Consider the following 23402-nt stretch of genomic DNA (forward strand, 5'->3'; position numbering starts at 1 on the left):
ATAATATAAAGTATATAATGTAAGTAAGAAATCCTTCATGAACGCCTTACTGTCTTATTAAAGAAAATAGTTCGTTATCATTATAAAATTTACTTGACTTGTAAAAATGGCGTTGCATATAACATATGATCATTATCATACAGACTGCCCGAAGACAACAGATAATATGCCTAACATTACAGAATTCGCAATCGATATATGAATTATGGTTTTAATAATTGACATTGCAGTACGAAATGAATATAAATGTGTGCATTGTTAATGAATTAACTGTATATGGGTGATAAATTTATATAATGGCTTAGAATAGCTAATGAATTAAATACAATATGGCAGGTAACGCACGATTCCCTTAAACTCTCAGTAATTAGTATTACCAGAATGATACAAAATCGCTTATGTAAAGATTCAGCATGTTACCGTAGCCACATTTTGAACAATAATAGTTTTAGGTAACGCAAATTCAGTATACAATTTATTCACAAAGCAGTTGGTAATCTTTAACAAATGAATGCATGTCTCAAAAGTACAAATATGTTTACGATATATGGAAAGACTTTCTAAGTATATCTCTCATAGAATCGCTAACATATACCTTATGATATGAAGATGCCATCGAAATAGATAATTACTTGTATTGTAGCAAATGACTCTAAATATGTGGGTATATGTGTATGTGAGTGAATGTGTAATGTGTGTATGTACGTGCGCAGCCTGCTGGTGCACCTCCTTGTGGGGGTTTAGTGTTACGAATCGATTCAAAATCTTTAAATCCTGCTAATTCTTCTATGGTTTTTTTTCTTCTTTTGCTAGCTTGCTGAGTTAAGGGTACGTAAACACACTAACGCTGGTTGTCAAGCGGCGGTCCCGGACAAACACGCACGCACACGCACACACATACATACACATACACGCACAAACACACGTACATACACACACGCACGCAATAGACGGTTTTATTCCGTCTGAAAATACACTCACAAGGCTTCAAATGTGTCACTCAAAGGAACTGAACACCCAACTATGTGGGTGAGAAGAAAACATCTTTGTGCGTATATGTATGTATGTATCGAACTGTACATAGATTTTATGCTGAAATATTAAGCTGCTAAAAGGATATAACTATATGTAGTTCTGTATATGACTTGTACGTTCCAAAATGATATAAGGACACTAATATATGAAATTGATTTTATCATTATATCGCAAGTATAAAGTACAACTGGTAAAACAACAAATGAATTGTGAAGTAGCATTCGGTTCCCTGTCTCCAACGTTTGTGATTTCCGAAGTTTTCTTTCTATTTTGTTATTAATATTTAATAAAATATGCTACGAACCATTCAGTTATGTGCCTAAAGTTTCTGTTTGTGTTTCAATCCTTATAGAACTATCAAAAGGTATAATAATGAATTGAATCCCCTAGCAACGTCGTACAAATTAGATAAATATAAGAAATATTTCATCATAAAACTATGGAAGAACATTTGCAACAATAATGATAGCGCTACAGACAGATCATTTTTAAATTGTACATTCACGAAAGTGTTTCTTTTCTAATCATATCACTTGGATCAATAAAACATGTATCGTCAACACAACACAAGCGATTGATTTCCTGTTAAATACAATTCCTCTAAGGACATTTAGTTTCCTACGAGAACAAAGGATAATGTCGTGACGTTATTGTGGCTATTTTTCATATTAATTTTATAGAATACCTGCTTCATCAGAGATTTTACGAATAAAAAAGATGAGGTTCCTAAATGTCATCAAAAATGAAACTATTACTATTGATCTTTATAAAGATCTCTGGTATTCGTAAAGTTCACAGAAACTAATTGCATGTTCTACATGTTTAAAAATAATGATTATTTCTGAATGAAATTCAGAAATTTAATACAAAGGGTATTTGATATATATATATATATATATATATATATATATATATATATATATATATATATATATATATAATATAATATCATGTATTTAGAATTTTGATAAGCTGAATAAGATCCACCTAAAATTTAAATTTCTAACGTCGAATGCAAAGAAATAAGTACTATAATTTGTCACAGGTACTTGGTATGCTTTAAGTACAATCTACGAGGCGTGATAGTCATTTTCACGAGTCAGAATTTCCTATATTTCTGAGTATATATTACTTATTTGTTTATTTTGTAAATAAATTCTATGCTTTACTTGTTTCGTTATACAACCTCGTATCATTCTCTCTTGACGTCAGTGCATTTTACGAGCATATTTGTCAAGCTTTCCCTGACATGGTCACTGAATGCACAGAAACAGGTATTTTCTCCTCCGTTCACAATCTAGCTATATATTTAAATAAAAAATAGACATTTCTCATTATTTATCCTGTCTTTATCTTTCGTTCTGTCCATTCCTCATGCTGTCTCAGAGGGATCTAGCTCATCCAGCTATATACAATCTATGGTCAAATATTTTATATTTATCTTTTCTCTTTTCAATTCTGCTTTTATTTTGTCCCATCTCACAACCAACAATGCTTGTTATTTTCTTCCTAAGTCTCATAGACCTATCTTATTTATCGCCTCATTTTCTCGGTAGCCTTGTAAATATGCAGCCAAATGTCAATGAAATGTTGTACGATTAAATCAATTTCTACAGTTGCAATGAATTTAACCTCATTGCAAGTATTGATGCGACCGAACTTCTCCAGATCTAAAGTCTTGTAAGATAATACCGAAAAAAGTCTCAACAGTTAAAACTACTTTCTGAATCTTAATGAAGTTTGTAACCACAAACCTGGAAACAGTGTTCATGCAATTTGTGTAGTGCTTTAACTAAAGCGGTATAGCAGCAATATAAAAAAAGCCAAAATCTTGCCTGTCTCAGCATCATATTAATTTTCTGTCATATGTTTTGATAATAATTATCTTTTGAGAATGAAATTAATAATTTGTAATCAAAATCGAAATGTGAGTATGATTTTAAAATTATGTAATACATGTCTCGTGATAGAGATAATTTGCTGTTTGCTAATACATGGGTGCATTCTACACTAAACATTAAACATGTGTTTATGCTTCTATAAAGATAATAAGAATAAATGGAAATATTTCTAGATAACTGGACTTCATTAAATCCGAGCAACACTATCAATTGAATTGTAATTGATTATTTAATGCACATGTCTTAAGAGCTTCGCGTCCGTTTTGTAAGTACACATTAAAAATATTAAAGCTCTAATGATAACATAAACACGTATTAATCTAATCAACACCTTCTTTAAAGTTTTAGAACTAGAAATAAACACTAAACACATTATGATACTATTGTCGAATGGTGCTAAAATATCAGGAGAGAAATTGTGGTTTAAAAGGGAGATAGAAGCTATGTATTTCACATGTTCCTCTTATTGAATGTAATCAGAGCAAATAACATGTTAAATCAAGCGTATTTAAAATTCAAGTGAAATTGATAAATTCTTTTAAAACTTTATGTGAGTTAACGCGGAGATAGTATTAGTTTATGATAATTTGCATGGTGAATTGCATTCTTTGTCATTGAAGCTGTGACGTAAATGTTATTGGGATTATAATTATACTACAAATAACATTATTTCACATATGCAAAACGTTTAACATTTTGGTTCCGTGGTAATAAAAAGCATGGTACTTGACAGAATGTGCAATTTCACTAATAAGATTGTAGTCATCACGCATTCTATTATTGAAAGGCAATGCTTCACAGCACGCAGAACTTAGATGACACAGGCAAAATTAAATATTGTTGGCCTAAAAGGCAATATTTCCTAATTTCTACTTTGACATCATCATCATTACTTGTTCCACAAAGACACTAAATCTAAGTTGCACGGAGGGAGTGTCAATTGATATATTTATATAGAGCAGTCATCACATTCTCTTCCATATCGGCTAAGTGTGATGAAAGTAAGGTTATATAATCGGATTGTTACCTAACATTTCATTGTACCCGTAGCGCGAAACCAATTGATAAGACCAGCCGTAATGGATATATAATACTGTACAATTCGGATAAAATACTGCAAAATCGAAGAAGTCTGGCATAAATTATTTCTAAGAGACGTTTGCACATTCATACTTCAGATTAAGGTATAGTTGTATGATAAGAAGTATGCTTTCCAGTCACACAGTTTCGTGTTCAGCCGCACTACGTTGCACTACGTTGCACTACGTTGCACTACGTTGCACCTTGTTCAAGTAAGTGTTTGCTACCTTAGGCTCGGACAGACGACACATTTGCTAGTGGATTTGGTAGACAGAATCCGCCGGGTGGATACTCGTGCACCTGTTCGAACCACGTCGATTTTATATAAGGAGTGAGCTAATGAACAGCACGAACATTTGATCACTATAAACAAACCATTTGTGCAGGTCTTTCGGCAACAGCTGAACGCTCATACGTCGTCTTCGACGGGAGAGTCCATCATCATATATATTATATGTGTGTATGTGTGAGTGTGTGTGTATGTGTGTGTGGATATGTACGCGTGAATATGTGTGTGAATATGTACGCGTGGATATATAATTTTCTATATGAGATGCGGCAAATTATTCAGGAGTAACTGAGTCATAGTTATCAGATAGTTCTTTCTCTCTCACAACTGGGTGACTAACAAGCACGATTGTACAACCATTACTTGAATTCTGGCACTTACTTCTGTTATTTTATCGTAGTTGGAACTCTGCCTTAAATGGTTTTCATTTGATGAAATCCAACCCTTTACACATTTCTTATTTCTGAAGTCTGGAATTTATTCTATTGTTTCATTTTCCCACACCACGAAGTTAATGGCATGGATATTAACGAAACATGTTTATCCAGCAGTAGGTGAGGACAAAGACATTTACATACACGCATACATACATACGTATATGCAGACATACATACATACATACATACATACATGTGTGCATGTCCGATTTCTACGCCGTTTTGGGTAACCAAAGTGACTCACAATGCATAGGTCGCCCCAAGGCTGCAGGAGAAAACGCCTATGCAACATCCCACGCAGTGAAACAGAATTCAAAACCACGTTGTTGCCAAGCGACCTCCTTAAGCACCTGCCATGCTTGCATCTAAGTCATTATCCTCGGTGGGAAAAAAGTCACCTTAATGAAATATATTTAGCCAAGGCAAAGAAGATAATGATTATTTGTGTATATAAAATTTGCATATATAAAATTGATGGTATAACGACATTGAAATCAGAATAAAATGTGAAAGTATATGAATGATATGGGGCAGATTTTAGTTCAATAAGTCAGAGAACTAAACGTGCCATGTAAAAATATGTTGGCTGTCAGATAAATATGTCCTGTAAAAGGTTACGTACGATATAATATTTACAGTAAATGGCTTCCGGTCGATAAAATGCATAATACTTAGTTTTGTATTTGTTTAGAAATTCAAAAGTGAGCGGTTGGTGATTTCCTTGTTTAAAAAGTAAGAGTAATTATATCATGAGTTGTTCAATATGTGAGTGACGCCTTTATGCGGAAGAGAGAAAGAATGAAAATATAAAAGTATGGCACCTGCATTAGAAATGTATTTGCTTATTACTAAGAGCAGCAAACTTATTCATGTGCAAAACTAATATTTACAAGAAAGATATCTGAACGTTGGGATACACCGGAATTTATGTAAAAGGGGTTCAAAAGAACATAGCAAACGATAGAACAATTTGACTTTGTTGCGAGTTTCGCTCAATGATTAAACATAAATAAATTGTTTCATTATGTCTACTCGAGAGGGACCGTCCTGCAATTCTATACGATACAAAACGAACCAACCAGCCAGGCTGCCAGCGAACGAACCTCCATCCATTCATCCATCCATCCATCCATCGTTCCATTCATCCATTCAGCCAGCCAAGCAGCCAAAGACAAATATATACGATCAGAAGAAAAATGTGTGGGTAATAAAATATACTATCTATTCTATCATTTCGCTTGCATCTTCATACATGCAAGGGAATATGTTACTTATAGATATGTCGATCGATGTTATAATTTCAGATTTGTAATCCAGACAATGCAACAGAGAATGTTCCAGCAATTGATATAAATAATATAAGGTTCGACTGGTATTATTTTCTGTTAAGCCGCGATTAATAAACAACATTGCACATATGTAACCGATACATTCGGCTAATTTTCTCATCTGTCAACATAAAAATGTAGTTATTAATCTTACTGCACCTAAATCTATTATTATGAGATCATACATACATACATGCATATATATATATATATATATATATATATATATATATATATATATATATATATATATATATATATATATATATATATATATATATATATATATATATATATATATATGTATATATATATATATATATGCATGTATGTGTGTGTGTGTGTATTTGTGTATATATATATATATATATATATATATATATATATATATGCGTGCATGCGTATATGCATGTATGCACACGTACACATATAACATGCATAAATACACACACATACATACGTACATACATACATGCATACATACATACATACATATATATATATATATATATATATATATATATACACACTCACACACTCATACGTTTTCCACTGGAGAGTTATGCACTTGAGAGATTGAGATTAATCTGCATCTTCTACTCCCCCCGTCAAATACATAAGTACAAATTTTGTACTGTCCATTGTTTGCTTTGTGCCAATGTAAAAATATAATATTAATATTTAGTATCGCATAATCGTGTCGCATAAACGGCAAAAAGACAGAATATATATTGAACTATTTAGTTCCGTCCGTAGATAACATTGCGCTCTTTATTGCCACACGTCGTTTGCACATTGTAATATGATTCCCTATTACATACTGCTATTATTTATTTTCCTGTAGTATATATAATAGAATCTTGTAGTATATTTGATAGTCCAAACTTTAACAGAAGCATGTTACACTTTTGAAGGCTTAATATAATATGGGCCACCAAATATTAAATGGTATATACTTGCATAATGTAACCTAAGTAAATGTGTGTGTGTATATATATATATATATATATATATATATATATATATATATATATATATATATATATATATATATATATATATATATATATATATATATATATATATATATATATATATATATATATATATATATATATATATATATATATATATATGTATATATATATATATATATATATATATATATATATATATATATATATATATATATATATATATATATATATATATATATATATATGTATATATATATATGTATATATATATATATATATATATATATATATATATATATATATATATATATATATATATATATATATATATATATATATATATATATATATATATATATATATATATATATATATATATATATATATATATATATATATATATATATATATATATATATATATATATATATACATATATACATACATATATATGAGAATGCAACATATGTTATGCACTATATGGAAACAGAATTGTCGAAAGGGGATGCACTAGATGCACGTTTCTTTGTTGCCAACCAACGCATAGCATTATATGCCAGCAGCTGCATTCTTCTAAAATGACCAGAATTTCGGTGCGGAAGATAGAGTGAAAGCCATTATGTATTTTAAGTACAATACAGGTATGACATAAAGTGCAGCCCAATTGCAATTTCTGAGCGTGCTTTCAGTTCTGTTCAATCAATATAAAAATGCTGTTATCTTGTAAATCACGGAATCGAATAATCAATATATTATTTCCAGGGAACAAGGTGGTAAAACCTTATGACATAAATGCGTTTCTTAGAGCAGTTCTAAATTTTACAAACATGAACTTGGAATACTAGAAACAAAATGTCTCTAGCTTGATATTTCATGATCTACAGGAGGAAGTAATGGATTTTATAATGCTAATTTCTTCACAAACGTCATTAGTTGTATAAGTAAAATAAAACGGATTTGATAGGTTATTGAGTCCATATTGCGATATCTGGTTGTCCGGAGCACTGCCATTTTCCAAAGAGCTATGTAATATTTCAATCTATTAGAACCACACGTTTATGCATATATTTGTATGCGGAAGTTTGTTTGGTGAATGAACCATTAAATTCCAAAACCACATAAAGAAATGTATTGATTATATTTGAAGTTCTACGTCATCCTTAGACGTAGATAGTCGATGATAGTAAATGGCCTCACTCGAATGACTTAGACATATTATCACACAAAAAATGTAAAAGGCTATTTCATTTACTAATCCCGATTATCTCAATTTTACAGCTAATAGCACGTATTCCCATCCGAGAAAACATTAAGGAAAGAAAAAAAGAAATTAAGAACAGAGAATGCAAATCAATATTGAGTCAAAGAAAGAAAATGAAAGAAACTAAAACGTTTAAGAATAAAATCATTATTTTAAGTGCTGCATTTGTGTCGTGTTTCTATTAATACGTGAATAATGAGTAGTAGTTTGTAATACTTACCCCCCATCAGAAGATGGAAAGCCGACATCAAAATACGGATGTCTTTCATTAACGTCATAGCGATGTATAGGCGATAATTCATTCCCGTACGGCGGTCAATTCAAATGGTTATCTAAAGCAGGAAATAAAATAATTAAAGCAATGAATAATGAATTAAGAACGATATAACAGTAGATACGAAAGTTCAATGCATACAATTAAAGCAAGAAACAAAAACAACAACAACAGAAAGATTAATATTATTTGTTCTAAATTTCGGCACAGGGCCAACAGTTTTCAGGGGAAAAGTTAGCCGATAACATCTACCATGTATTTGACTGGTATCGTGTTTTACCGACTCGGAAATGGTAAAGAAAAAAGCTGACCTTGAGAGGATTCGAACGAAGGCGAGCAAGACCTCTTTCACCGACGTCCTAATAATTTAATGATTTATTTATTAACCACAACGGTCCAGAAAGGAAAACAACACAGTACAAGGACAGTAGAAAAGGACAAAGAAAAGGTATGATGGCTGAGGATTTTGCGTAAAAAAGGAGTAACTAGGACGAAGATAATTACCATAAGAATCCAACAAAAACAAGCAGTGGAAGCTATGCAGAACTACTCGGGATAAACTGCACGCTGTCTGGATCACCATCACTACAAGAGCTGACGCTTTCTAACAATTATGCTATCGTCATTTTACATATATCTATCTGCTCTAAGCGGGCTCGATTACGCGTTCATCGTTGCTACTTTTAAACATATTCAAAAAGAATTTAATTTGTTGCTGTCATTTGTTGCTTTATTCCTCTATTACAACTGTTGGTTACTGACGCTAGAAGTTCCATTGAGAGCGTTGTTCAAAAGGCAAAAGTTGTCAGCGCCTGATAACATCACAGATGCAGAGTGCTCAAGCTAAGTCTCTGCTAAACCCTAAATTATCCGCCAACGAGAAATGTTTGATATGATGGAACTATATCAAACATTTAGGATATATTCCGTGAGATGATGAGACTGGAAAACAATTAGTTTTCTACCAATTAATGCAATGGCGCAGCACATAACATTCTACCTAAAAGATTGGAATTGTCTGGAATTGAAACTCGCATTATCGACTCCTAGCAAATTGCCATGCTATCATCAAACATCAAAATTGAGTACCTGTTAACTAAATTAGTATGAAATAGCGTAATAATAACACAACACACAATGCAAACACTAATACAATAAAAAAGATTACAAACATGCCCCATAACAAAACGAACTGACGCAATACAATACGGGGGAAGAGTATTCACCCCCGCAAGAAGAAAAAAAGAACACACCATGCTACACACCCCGGCAACAAAGAGATATAGCAAGTGATGCAGTAGAAATTTGTCTGAAACTACCAAATTTTTAATGATAATAATAATAATAATAATACACTGGGGACATTTAACAGGAACAGAACACCGGGGGCGTTTAGTATGTAACAGCGATATATTATTGCTCCGAAATCTATCCAAAAATAAAGACAACAAATGGGAATAAAGACAACAAATGGAGCCTAACAAAATTCCATGACAACTGACAAAATTTTGAAATTTGTCCGAGTAATACTCATTAAAATTTATTGCTTTCCTAATGAAATCAAGTATTTTAACTGTGTATCATCTCCATCACTCGCACAACACGTGTAAACACAGTGGCCAGGCTGACAAAGTGTTAAATTATACCCGAGTAAGTAATACTCATTAAGAGTTTTGAACTATGTCCGAGTAAGTAATACTGATTAAAATCTATTTCTAATTTCGAAATGAAATGATACATTTTAACTGTGTATCATCTCCGTCGATTGCAGAACGTGTCTAAACACGTTCGCCACATTGTCATCCAAGCAACATTACACCAAGGATAACAAACTGGAAGTACGTACTTTAAACTTGTTACAAAAAAGTACGAAAAACTTTGTGAGAAGATACGAAAAACAAGATAAGGTATCAACACTTTACCTCTCTCAGTTATAAATTACACCTCAATATTCTTAAGTATACTCTAAATGAACTAATCGAAATAGGCAGGAAAACAAGAATAATAATGACAACATTTAGAATGCAGTCCCCAAAATCTTACATAGAAAGGCTATGTATGCAATGTATGGATGTTGGTAGAAGCCTTATACAGCTAGAAAACTAATACAAATTAGCCACCATAGGACTACATAAATACCTACTTCAGAAGCAACGGAAACTAGTACAAATAGCCACAAAACACGAACAAAACAAAAGAACTTTCTTCAGTCTTTTAGGAAGCTGGCAAATACGAAAAAAAAAAAAGAAGTCACAGCACCTAACAAGTATAAAGAAGAAGAAACAACATAAATTGTAAAACAACTGAAATCCAAACTAAAACTGGAATAGCAATGGATCATGAGAAAATGATGGCAACAACAGCTCTTTCATGGCAAATATTGGGTTCAACTAAACAGAAAAAAGAAATAGATAAAGCAAAATTTTAACAATGGCTGAGAAGCTCAGGTCTCAAATCAGACACTGAAGGATTTTGAATTGCAGCACAAGGTCAAAGCTTTGCCACAAGAAACCACCAGAAACACGTAATGAAAAGAAATACAAGTAAGTGCACTATGGGCGGTGATGGAGAAGAAAGAATAAGTCATAGTGTCTCTGGCTGCCCAGTCCTGGCTAAGAAGGAATATAATCACAGACATGACAGGGTTGGGACCTGTTCACACTGAACACTATGACAACACTATGGAATAATAACAGAAAGATGATGTTATAGGCACACGCCAGAAAGGTCACAGAAAATGAGAAAGCAACCATACTCTGGGATATGCTAATGCACACATATAGAGAAATTAAGTCCGCCGGATATAGTTGTCAGAGATCACCAAGAATAAAATTGTCTTCTAATCGACGTATCAATACCAACAGATGACAATATTTCTCTCAAAGAAACGGAGAAACTTACAAAATCAAAAGATGGGGAATTAGAGGTAACTAGAGGTAAATACAGGAAATAGAGTAACAGAGACAACTTCCATCGTAGTAGGCGCATTAAGTGTGATAAAACAATCAGACAATGGATAATAAAAACACCAGGACTAACAAGTATATATAACATCCATAAATTAGCACTACTAGGCACCGCACACATCCTACGTAAAACACTTTTAATACAGTAAAAATAAGAGCACCAGAACAAACTACAGCACATACGCAAGGCAGACAGAGTTGCGCTTGGTAGTGCAGTGAAAGCTGTTTCATTTAATTTCCTTCTCTGTCGTTTCAATAAAATCATCAGCAACGCCAAACTGCATACACCGCTTGGACCCATGAAAATGACTGTTTCCCCTCCTTACTTCAGCGTGACTGCTAGTTTTATTTTCTGTCCAAAATATTTTCTTCAATTGATTCGCCATATTTACGCCGTCAAACTGCAATACTTCAAACTCACCACAAGTTACATCAATTGCAACGGTTCATTGAGGTCTACAAAGATCACTTACATTTCCTCTTACAATTTAGTTAATTAATTTTATAAATTAATTAATCGATGGATATATGTAACATTTGAAGCTGGTGATTTTCAAACTATACTGAGCTTCATATCAAACGATTTCTTGCAAACAGTCTAATAATCATACTAATCTTTAGGATTATCGTGTTCACCCAGATAAAGGTCTCGTTTGAATTTCACCCGGAACAATGAAATTGATGTTTAATTGCTTCGCATTGTAATCCTCTGAAAAGACACAAATACCACGAAGTATTTCTTTCTTTTCATCCACGCAAGGACGAAAATTCATTACATTGTCAATAGCATTACTTGTCATTCAATCCCAACTCAGTACTTGTCTGGTCGCGTAGATATATGTAGGAAAGCAGTCCAACCATGAACGTCAATGTAATCGTTAGTTGTAATGCATCGACATCTGTATTAACCAATATAACATTTGTCAAAAGTTGGTAACAGTCAAGAATTATCAACATGGAAAATGGTAAGTTTCATTATGTACTAGTCACATTTTCACAGATCTAATTGTCGAAATGCGGGATATGTTCATAAAGAAATGTAATGTTCCAATACATGTGTTTGGTGCACTATTCCTCCTTCTCTCTCTCTCTCTCTCTCTCTCTCTCTCTCTCTCTCTCTCTCTCTCGCTCTCTCTCTCTCTCTCTCTCTCTCTCTCTTTCCCTCATGTGTTTTTGTGTCTCTGTGTATGTGTGTTTGTGTTTGCATGTGTGTATGTTTGCGCATGTGCATGAATTTATTAACAATGATTATATTAGGACTGCCAGTTCCATAGTTGAATAGGCCATCGAATAATGAATGGGTATTGTGATGATAATTAAAGATGACTTGTAAACGACTGAAAAAAAATACAAACTACATGTAGATTCGTTCGAATTAATTCAAGGTAACGTGACTCTACCTTCAATTTCAATTGCGTTATGAAAGGCCTTTATAAACAGAGACTCGCGAACGCAGAGTTTCAATTAGTCAAAAATACATGCGCGCTGGCTCATGCACACATCATACCACACCACACACACATACATACATAGACACACTTATACAGCTACGCACATATGTGAATATTATATAGCATAGCATTTTTTTTACTAATGGACATAGATCATTTAAACGTTTTGAATTTTAGCGCTCGTTTTTCAATTGTTTTTGTTTCATGATCGAATGAGAGGTAGGCTATCTCTTATAGCTCGGAGTAATTGTGGAAACCTCTGACAAGAAGCAACATCATGTTGATAAAATTTAGAAATCACGTCACACCATTTTATCAAAGTGTTTCATTCTGTGAGTTTATCACGCCAAAGAAAGATGTGGCTTGCTGCTCACTGTCCCGAATATTTCATGAGGTTAGCGCTTTTGTGTGACAGTTTAAGTTAAATTTGGGGTCTCTTTTCTAGCGATTTTGCTAGAAAAGGTGCGATTTTGCACCCTCATTTATTAATTTTTTGCCATTTTGATTTTAATTGCTATAGCCACCTATTTTATTAGGGATCAAATATATCTTAATATATTATTACATTATTATATCTCATTGTATGTATGTACATGTGTATATATATATATATATATATATATATATATATATATATATATATATATATATATATATATATATATATATATATATATATATATATATATATATATATATTCGTTTTGTGATTTGGATTGCAATATTCTTTATGTGAGTTGTGAGTTCATGTGTTGAAGTATATTTTCTGTTGTATCTGGGGAGTGTCATTCTGTTTTAGTGCCTTATAATTAATTTTACCGGTGAGCGTGTTAATTTATGAGACACTAAAAGAGAATGACTCTCCCCAGACACAACAGCATATATATATATATATATATATACATGCATATATATATATATATGTATATATATATATATATATATATATATATATATATATATATATATATATATATATATATATATATATATATATATATATATATATATATATATATATATATATATATATATATATATATATATTATGTATATACATATACATATAAGTATATACAATTGTAGCGTTGAAGGTGTTTACAGGCCATTTCAAAACACAAAAACCGTTAGATTCACATTTAAATTCATATTTTCGTCGCTTTGAAGTCGAGCCCTGTTCACCGACAAAATTCTGTGCTCATCTGAGAAAGTAACTCTTTCTTCATGATATGCATGTAAGCATGTATGTATGTACGTGCTTATGTATGTGTACACGTATGTATGTATGTATGTATGCTTCTCAAGAGCAGGGAACATTAGTCACTAACGAACCGCAAATGCAGAATATATAAGTTAGCTCAAGAGTGCACAAGGTTCCTGAAGGTCAGCAATGGTTTCACCTCTGTCACGAGTGGACGGCTATCATCATCATCATCATCATCATCATCATACATGTATGTATGTATGCATGTAAGTATGTAATTATGTATGCATGTGAGAATTTAGGTATGTCAGTGAGTGATATACAATTTGAACAGACAAACATATCAGAACATAAACATACGTTCACATGTACATACACATATATACATACACATGCACGTCTACACACTCACATACCTAAATACTCATATACATACATAAATACATAAGTACATACATACGTACATACGTACAAACATGCGTATAGGCATGTACGCATGCATACGCATGTACATGTATACATACGCTCATACATACATACAAGCACACATGCATAGATGCATACATAGGTACATAATACATATATATGTAGATACAAATCATGAACTACGTTCCTACGTTCGAAACGTAGATAAAACAGGGGACAACTGATGAAGGGAATGTTTTCTACATTGCCTGTCTCGTTTCTCTATTTGTTTCTTTCCTCGCTTGGAAAAAGTTTGTTTTCCATGTTTTTGTTTTTTTATTTTCTTGTTTGTCATTTTGTTCACGTTTTCTTCACATATATGTAAGTATATATGCATATATATATATATATATATATATATATATATATATATATATATATATATATATATATATATATATATATATATATATATATATATATATATATATATATATCAAATAATAAGCAACACAGATTTCAAAAGTGATTGCAGTACGCACGTTTCATGCTACTTCAATTTATTTAAGTAATGTGAGCATTACCTTAAATGCAATATGAAGAGCAATCTTCAGCTGCACGAAAAAATGTAGAAAAAAAGACATATTACAAATGTGGCAACATATTAAAACCAGGTGGGAGAGAGCAGAGGAAGAATATATAAGTCCATCTTGACATAGCAGATGGACTTATATATTCTTCCTCTGCTCTCTCCCACTTGGTTTTAATATGTTGCCACATTTGTAATATGTCTTTTTTTCTACATTTTTTCGTGCAGCTGAAGATTGCTCTTCATATTGCATTTAAGGTAATGCTCACATTACTTAAATAAATTGAAGTAGCATGAAACGTGCGTACTGCAATCACTTTTGAAATCCGTGTTGCTTATTATTTGATTTTAATCACCCATCCTTTTGGGATGTGAAATTCGGGTGCCTTCGCATAAGTACCATATTCAAGCCTTGAACCTATATGTAAACCGTATATATATATATATATATATATATATATATATATATATATATATATATATATATATATATATATATATATATATATATATGTATATATACATATGTGTGTGTGTGTGTTTGTGTGTGTGTATATATATATATATATATATATATATATATATATATATATAAAGATTATGAAGGGTAATGGAGTCAACCAGACTCTAATACAGGTTATACCAAGTAAGCATACCGACTAGTTTTGCCCCAGATGTGGTTGTAACATGAATGGGGAATATAACGGGTCGTGTATTAGCGTGTGCATATAACAAAATGAGTGAGATAAAGAGACCAATGACATACGTAAATTTATATTTTATGTAGAGTGTCTTACAATTGTTTCAGGGTAAATAGAATGTATCCCTTCATCGGAGACGGTAATAGTAGAAGATAGAGATTATTACATCTGAATGAGTAGATTTTCAGAAATAAATGAGAGCGATGCGGAGAAGAAAAATTAAAGAAGAAAAAGTAATTGGATTGTAGTTCCATTCAAACAGTAAATATCCATGTATAGAGTCCGTGTGGGTATATATATATATTACGGAGAAGTACTCGCATACAAATGAACTGATCTGAGATCCTGTGCTGAGACAAAAATAATTGCAGTGCGGAAGGTTTATAAACCATTTAAAAACACACAATAACCGTTAGATTCACTTCAATATTTAAATTTAATTTGACAAACTATTTTCGTGTCTTTGTAAACCGCGACCTGTTCACAGGCAAAATTCCATGATGCTTCTGAGAAAATACACGGATAGAAGCATGTTCATGGTTGTGTGTGAGCGTGTACATCTGCATAATATGCATGTTTACACAATATTATACAGTTAAATGAGCAATAAATAAACCATGTCCCAATAATACCATCCCATGTAGAGTATCTGCCATCACTCTCCAAATATTTAAATATGTGCAATACTATGATAGTAAAATTAACTGTCTTCATACATATGTCACACTGAGTTTTATACATGAAATATTCGCCGTTTCATAAAACAGTTCATATCTTGTTCCACATTCTACACATTTCCTTTCCTTATTCTACACATCTCCTAACCTATCGTATCTAAATAACTATATTCTTTTGCACATATTCACAGGGACACACATATATGTATTGGGATATTTACGTATGACAGTATCACTAAATGCATGTACGTGTGTGAACGGATTATTATATTTGACTTATTTTATTTTATATTTAAAAAAGAAATATATCATGGTAATAGTGAGTGACATCAATAGCAAGTAAGAAAATCTGAGCAATACTGGAAGGACATTTATGGTTGGATGCGAACTTAAAGCAAACGTTAGCAATAAAACACGAATTAAATAGGATTTATTCCCATGCTGTCGAAACCATACTCCGTAAAACATCTGCACAAAAAATACCTATAATGTGCATACACACAGACAGACATACACACAGACAGACACATTGGGTGCGTAGATGTGTACATGTATGCTCCCCTGATAGCATGTGGAACGGATTATAAATATTTCTATGTGTGTGTATGTGTGTGTATATGTGTGTGTGTGTGTGTGTGTGTCTGTGTGTGTATACACTTATATTCATATATATTCATAAATACACACACGCATACACGCGCGTTAACACGCACAAACACACAGCTATATATATATATATATATATATATATATATATATATATATATATATATATATATATATATATATATGTATATATATATATATGTATGTATGTATGTGTGCGTGTGTGTATGTGTGTGTGCGTGTGTGTATGTGTGTGTTTGTGTGTGAAACATTACGAACATTTACATAAACAAATGTCCGAATAGATTACGTTATCTTAAGTAGCAGTTTAACTATGTACATATTTGAATCAAGTATATCACAAAATACACAAATTTACAAAATTAGCATTTGAAGAAAAACAAGCGTGTTTATGTCAGTGATTGTTATATAGTTAGGTAATTTTCCTATTTTAATTTTAAACACTTAAAAATAGTTTTGCTGCAGTCAGCACTGGCACTGACAGAGGGTTTAAATCGTACACTTATGAATACTATTGTTCTTGGATTACTCACTATCCAATTATGATATTCCATTTAATTTATTACGCGACTCAGTCTCCTTTAACGGAAAATCTATTTATCTTTAGTCGTTCTAAATTATTGAATTAGCTGGTATGATTCACTGACCAGGTTTAATATGACCGATTTATTTCCACACTTGTCATTGTACTGCTAAAGAGCTGATACATTTGCTACTGAATACTGTTGTTGATTAATTTTAATTAATAAACATCTTGGCTTTGTCTCCCCTCTATTCCTTGATCAGAGTTTGTTAGCTTGGTAATAATGTGCTCTCGTCACCATCATGTTATTTTCATGAAATAATTAATATTTCTTGGTTTATCACATTAGGTATTCTAGCTTCCATTTCGATTTTTATTCTCATTCTCCAGGAATCTTTGGGTAATTTGTTAGATTTTTCTTTTATTTATTATGCCGCTGTTATTTTACGCCTCTATTTGTTATACTATATTCTTTTATGTTTCGGTGAAAAAAATTCTGGGTATCTCAAGTGATTCTCAGGCACTGAAATAAAGCTCAAAGTTAATTTCACACATGAGGCCCAGTATTACTGAAAGCTTTCAAAAGTTGTGAACATAATCATATTCAGTCGATTGTTTTATCTATAATTTACTAATTAAATAACTTCTCAAATAATTGTCATTTTAGTCAAAATTAGTAATTTAAAATCGATTGAGAGGATTATTACAAATAAATATTCGTCCGAGTATTCAAGCTGAGAAATTTCAAATACTATTTGTTACATATACACCCACAAGTAAAAGAAGTGAGGTCTTATAATCATATACCTTCATTTCAGTCTCATGATAAAAGCTTTCGCTTTAATAAGTTTAAAGTGTCGTGCATATTACATGAAGAATGCTAAAGACCAATTTACTGATGAGATGTTCGTTGACTGATTCACATTTGATTGGAAAATATTCACTTCTATAGTTACAAATATATGTGGTGCCTCATACTTCCTATATACATGCACACACACAACACACCCATGCACATGTATGCAAGCATACATACGTACATGCACACATACAGACAGGCATACATGCATACCTATACAAACACACTTATATGTTGTTACACTTTACTGTCAACTCTAGCCATAATTCCAATAGATAAATATGACAGTAAAAGTAGTGTTTTTATAAGGAGACTGTGTCATTCTCTTAAATATATTGTTGTGCTGGGAATATTATCACTTCACAGGAGCTACATCGAAACCATCAAAATAGCTCGTTCGTATTGTTAAAGTCTTTAATCTGATAACTTGTCCTGGGAAAATGAAAGCATTTGCCGAATATTTAATTAGTATCCAATTTCATTGTTTCTAGGCTTGTAATACATCTAATTTTCTTACCTAGTGTTACACAGACGACTGACATTACTATTAGTCTTCCATGCTATACATCAATAGAATCTGAATGGAATATTCGAATTGAACAGCGTTAATTCGGTTTTGAAGAGGTGAATTTTATCTGAAGTCAGAAATGCATTAGTAGACTTTGGATTTCACTTTATTCTAGCCATAAAGAGATAGAATTGTACATTTAATGCTTGTAACAACTCTATTGTTATTTAAGTTTCGGCAAGTAATATCAATAATTTTCAGTTTAGGTGAAATAAATCTAATGAGCTCATTTATGTAAAAGTTAGTAGAAGTTTGGTGTGAAGCACCAATTTAGTATATACAATAGGAAAAAAAATGCTGTTACCGATCGTTACTAAACGGATAACAGCAAAGCGATCATTTGTTAAAGTTATGAAGTTAATTAATGATCCATTACTTTATCTGCACTGAGTTAATAACTTTCCAAGTCGTTGACCTGTTTCAAATATGGAATTAATAATTGATTACGGTTGACATTAGGGGCTCTTATAAAGTCAGAACTCGTCCTTCATGGGAATAAATTAAGGACAGTTCAACGGTGTTACAATATCATAATAGAAAATTAAACAAAATTACTCTGACAAAGAATGTATAACAGAATGAAAACACAGACGTTTCGGCTAAATAATTTCAGTACCATCTCCAGTCAGCCATTAGTTAGTAATATAAGTCACGGCGAAAGCTGATATATTTAAGCATCAAACGTTTCTTTAAATTAAAATCACTTAACGCACAATATCTATTTTTCTGCTGTTTTTATAGCCGTAGCATTTATCATATGGTATCTATGGTAAAGAGATTTGAAGAGAAATTGCAATGAAATTACTTCCTGTGCAAGTTGGCAATATGAAGTAGCGGAGGTTAAGAGTATCTCATCTAGCAGTAAAAAGAACAAAACAAGAAAAACAAAAACAAAGAAAGAAAAATAGAAGGAAACTGCGTCTTTTATGCGAATGAAAGATAAACTAAATTGAAATGAACTAATATTTGCATCGTTGGTGTTTAATTATATGTCCTTTGAGAATGTATATATTTTAAATTGCTATTGATTTAAAGTAACAATCTACATCATTATCTTATATTACCTTTTCTATTCAATCTTATCCTCCACAATATCAGGTATCTATAATCATTTTTATTATTAGTGTTATTATTATGTTCATTATTATTATTATTATTATTATTATTATTATTATTGTTATTATTATTATTACTACTACTACTACTACTACTACTACTACTACTACTACTACTACTACTACTACTACTACTACTACTTTTGTTGTTTTTCTTGTTGTTCATGCTTTTCTTTTTGTTGTAGTTATTGCGAATATTAAACCAAGTAGAAATGCTTTGTGTAAAACACCATCATATATAATCTTCGTAAAAAAATAAGATATCGACAGGAAATATATATGTAAATATGTTCGAGACGATAAATACAGATGCATTTGAGGGAAATACATTTCATGGAATTATTACAAGACTAAAACTTGTGAATATACCTGTTGGATTTTCTTAGTCCGAAATTTAATACATTTTGATGGTTATTTTTTTTTTCTTGGATTGATGAGCTATTTCATTTATATCTTAACATGATAGATACAAGGAACCCACAGGGAATATAGGGTAGAAAGCTACACCACAAACTTGATTAATTCCACTGACGTCTAACATTTTGAAGCACCCATCGCTTTTGATCGAGCGTATATATAGAGTTTGAATGCGATTTCAAAAAAAACAAGTCAAGTGATGCTATAAAGTCAGTGGATAAATATAACTATACCGTGTCTACAGAAGGGTCGAAAATAAAGTGACAGCTCTGTTTTGTATTCTTCTTTTTTCTGGCAGTTCAAAATACATATGCAAGGTATTTAATTCCTTTGAATCAGTCGAAAGCTATAATGTATATGCACATACACACGCACAAGCACACACATACGCACAAACACACACAAACACGCGCGAATACACACACACGCGTGCAAATACGCGCGCGCGCGAATACACACACACGCGCGAATACACATACACGCACAACACATCCACACATATATATATGCATACACATTTACACATATATATAATAAATAACAGTTAAAACAGAAACTCGCCGCAAGGGGAGCGTACAGCAACAGAGATCTTCAAAGAAAGGACTCCCATCGGACAAGTGTTTCGGCCCTTATACCTGCCACTTTATGAGAGTCGGGCCAACCCAGGCCGTGACTCGTAGGTGTCCTCTTGTTGCTTTCCGACATCATGTCCGCAGCGGGATTTGAACCTGGGTCGTTATTTTCGTGAACTTCTGTTCCAAGATGTGTGTTTCAGACTAGTAGAACACTCTTTGCCAACTCACCGTATTTCCTCATCTTAAAGATGTGCTGCTTTTCTATGCGGCTCTGGTATGGCATTGGCAATTCAATGAGAATCACTTAGGCACATTGTTCAGACCATAACACGATGTCTTCTCTCGAGGAGAAGGTGCTTGACTGGTACTTATTTCTTCGACATCGAAATGATGAGAGTCAACAAAACACTTGCATCCAGGGTAGAATGAGTCTGAACAAATGCCGCGAAGCAATGGGTTCGGCGTGCAAACAATTCTGCCAACACGTTCTATATTGTTTGTATAATATACAGTGCGTTTATATGTTTTATAAAACACTTGTTTTGCTTGACTGATATAGTCTACCTCAGATATACACTTATATGCATGTTTAGCCTTAGCTACCACTCTGATGAGATTGACTAAAACAGAGCGATTCTATATCTTCCGCTTAATATTTAGCTTTTATAAAATATATAAAATCGCAAAATATCGATGTATTGTTCTCGTACATTTTTCTTGAATATCAGCTCAGATTGAGGAGACTGATTAAAAGTGTTCGGGCCATGTTTATGTCACTTTCTTTCACGCATTTACAATGGAGTTAACTATGCTCGAAATGTCTTTACCGTCAGGCTTTAAGTAATGTCTGAGATGTGTTCCACAATCGAGAGTTACAGGATCGCTTGAAGGTTGGCACGTTCATTTACGTTGCTGTAATCCTTTCAGCTGTAGTTAACTCTTAATTGACATAAAGTGGCTACTCTGAATATTAGTGCAGCGTCTTATTATTTCATTGTCTCAACGACTCTTTGTGTTTATGTTACACTGTATGATGTTCACGACGACGACGACGACCACGAGGATAATGATGGTGATGATGATCATGATGATGATAGTGTCCCAGAAGAAATAATCAGGCACAGTGCAATTTGATGTAGCTTTGTTTATCATCATTTGTACCAGTCCATGCAACCACGACGAATCTCATTCATTGACATATCAGCAGTGTGCTTTGTGTCTAGTGTTCTACCTAGTATTAATAAGAATGCTTAAAAGAAAGAAACCACGTTGCTCTAATAACGCTAATAGTTAAATCTATCTAAATGTATGTGCATTGCAGCTGTGTATATGAATTAACACATCTAAATAAATATAAAATTCACCATCTAATTCAGCAATTTTGATTTAATAAAACGTTATCTAGATGTAATATTGTAAGATGTGAGTCCATAAATCTATCAATATGACATAAAATTACGACTAGTAATTTTATTTCTATACATGTTCGATTACATCAAAGGTTTGTTAAATTCACAAGCATTAATTACGAGTTCCAGTTGATTATATTTGATCTTTGCTTTACGCTACAGAAAAAGTAAACATATATATACACTAAATGTCTAAGACCCGATCAGATTAAAGACTCACTTTTGTCCGATTTTAATCGAAAATTGCATCCATACACATTCTAGCTTGCATTTTGATTAGATCTCCAAAACGATTGATGGTAACTTGAATATATATCTACTTTACTAAGTTTTTAACTATGTGGATATTTAAATGCATCCGCATATGCACACTCAGAGTTAAGCACACACCTATGCATACACTCATGCTCATGTATATATATATATATATATATATATATATATATATATATATATATATATATATATATATATATATATATATATATGAGTGTGTGTGTGTGTGTGTGCGTGTGTGTGTGTGTGTCGCTGTTTAATGGGATATTAATACATGTTAACAGACACACACACACACACACACACATATATATATTCCATCCTTTAGGAATTTGTAAACCGATTTCACTTTTGAGTTTTCGATAAAGCGCTAGGACATTAAGATCGTGGTACAATCAAAATATGAATTCGAAACGCAATCAATGTTATAGAAGTTTTAATATACTTTTTTCTAAGTG

At 32.2% G+C, this 23402-nt stretch overlaps 1 protein-coding gene across 4 annotated transcripts in view; it reads right to left on the reverse strand.

The window, feature by feature from the left end:
* Positions 1–23402, reverse strand: part of LOC106873299 (neuronal acetylcholine receptor subunit alpha-10) — a 1766016-nt gene that overhangs the window by 708915 nt on the left and 1033699 nt on the right. For all 4 annotated transcript variants that reach the window (XM_089352066.1, XM_089352088.1, XM_089352074.1 and 1 more), the window contains one exon: positions 8529–8640. In XM_089352066.1, coding sequence (XP_089208192.1) covers positions 8529–8610 — 82 coding nt within the window. In that variant the 5' untranslated portion in view covers positions 8611–8640. The remainder of the gene's footprint in view (positions 1–8528; positions 8641–23402) is intronic.

Source organism: Octopus bimaculoides, chromosome 1 (assembly GCF_046866305.1).
Source record: "Octopus bimaculoides isolate indiv1 chromosome 1, ASM4686630v1, whole genome shotgun sequence".
Lineage (NCBI taxonomy): Eukaryota > Metazoa > Mollusca > Cephalopoda > Octopoda > Octopodidae > Octopus > Octopus bimaculoides.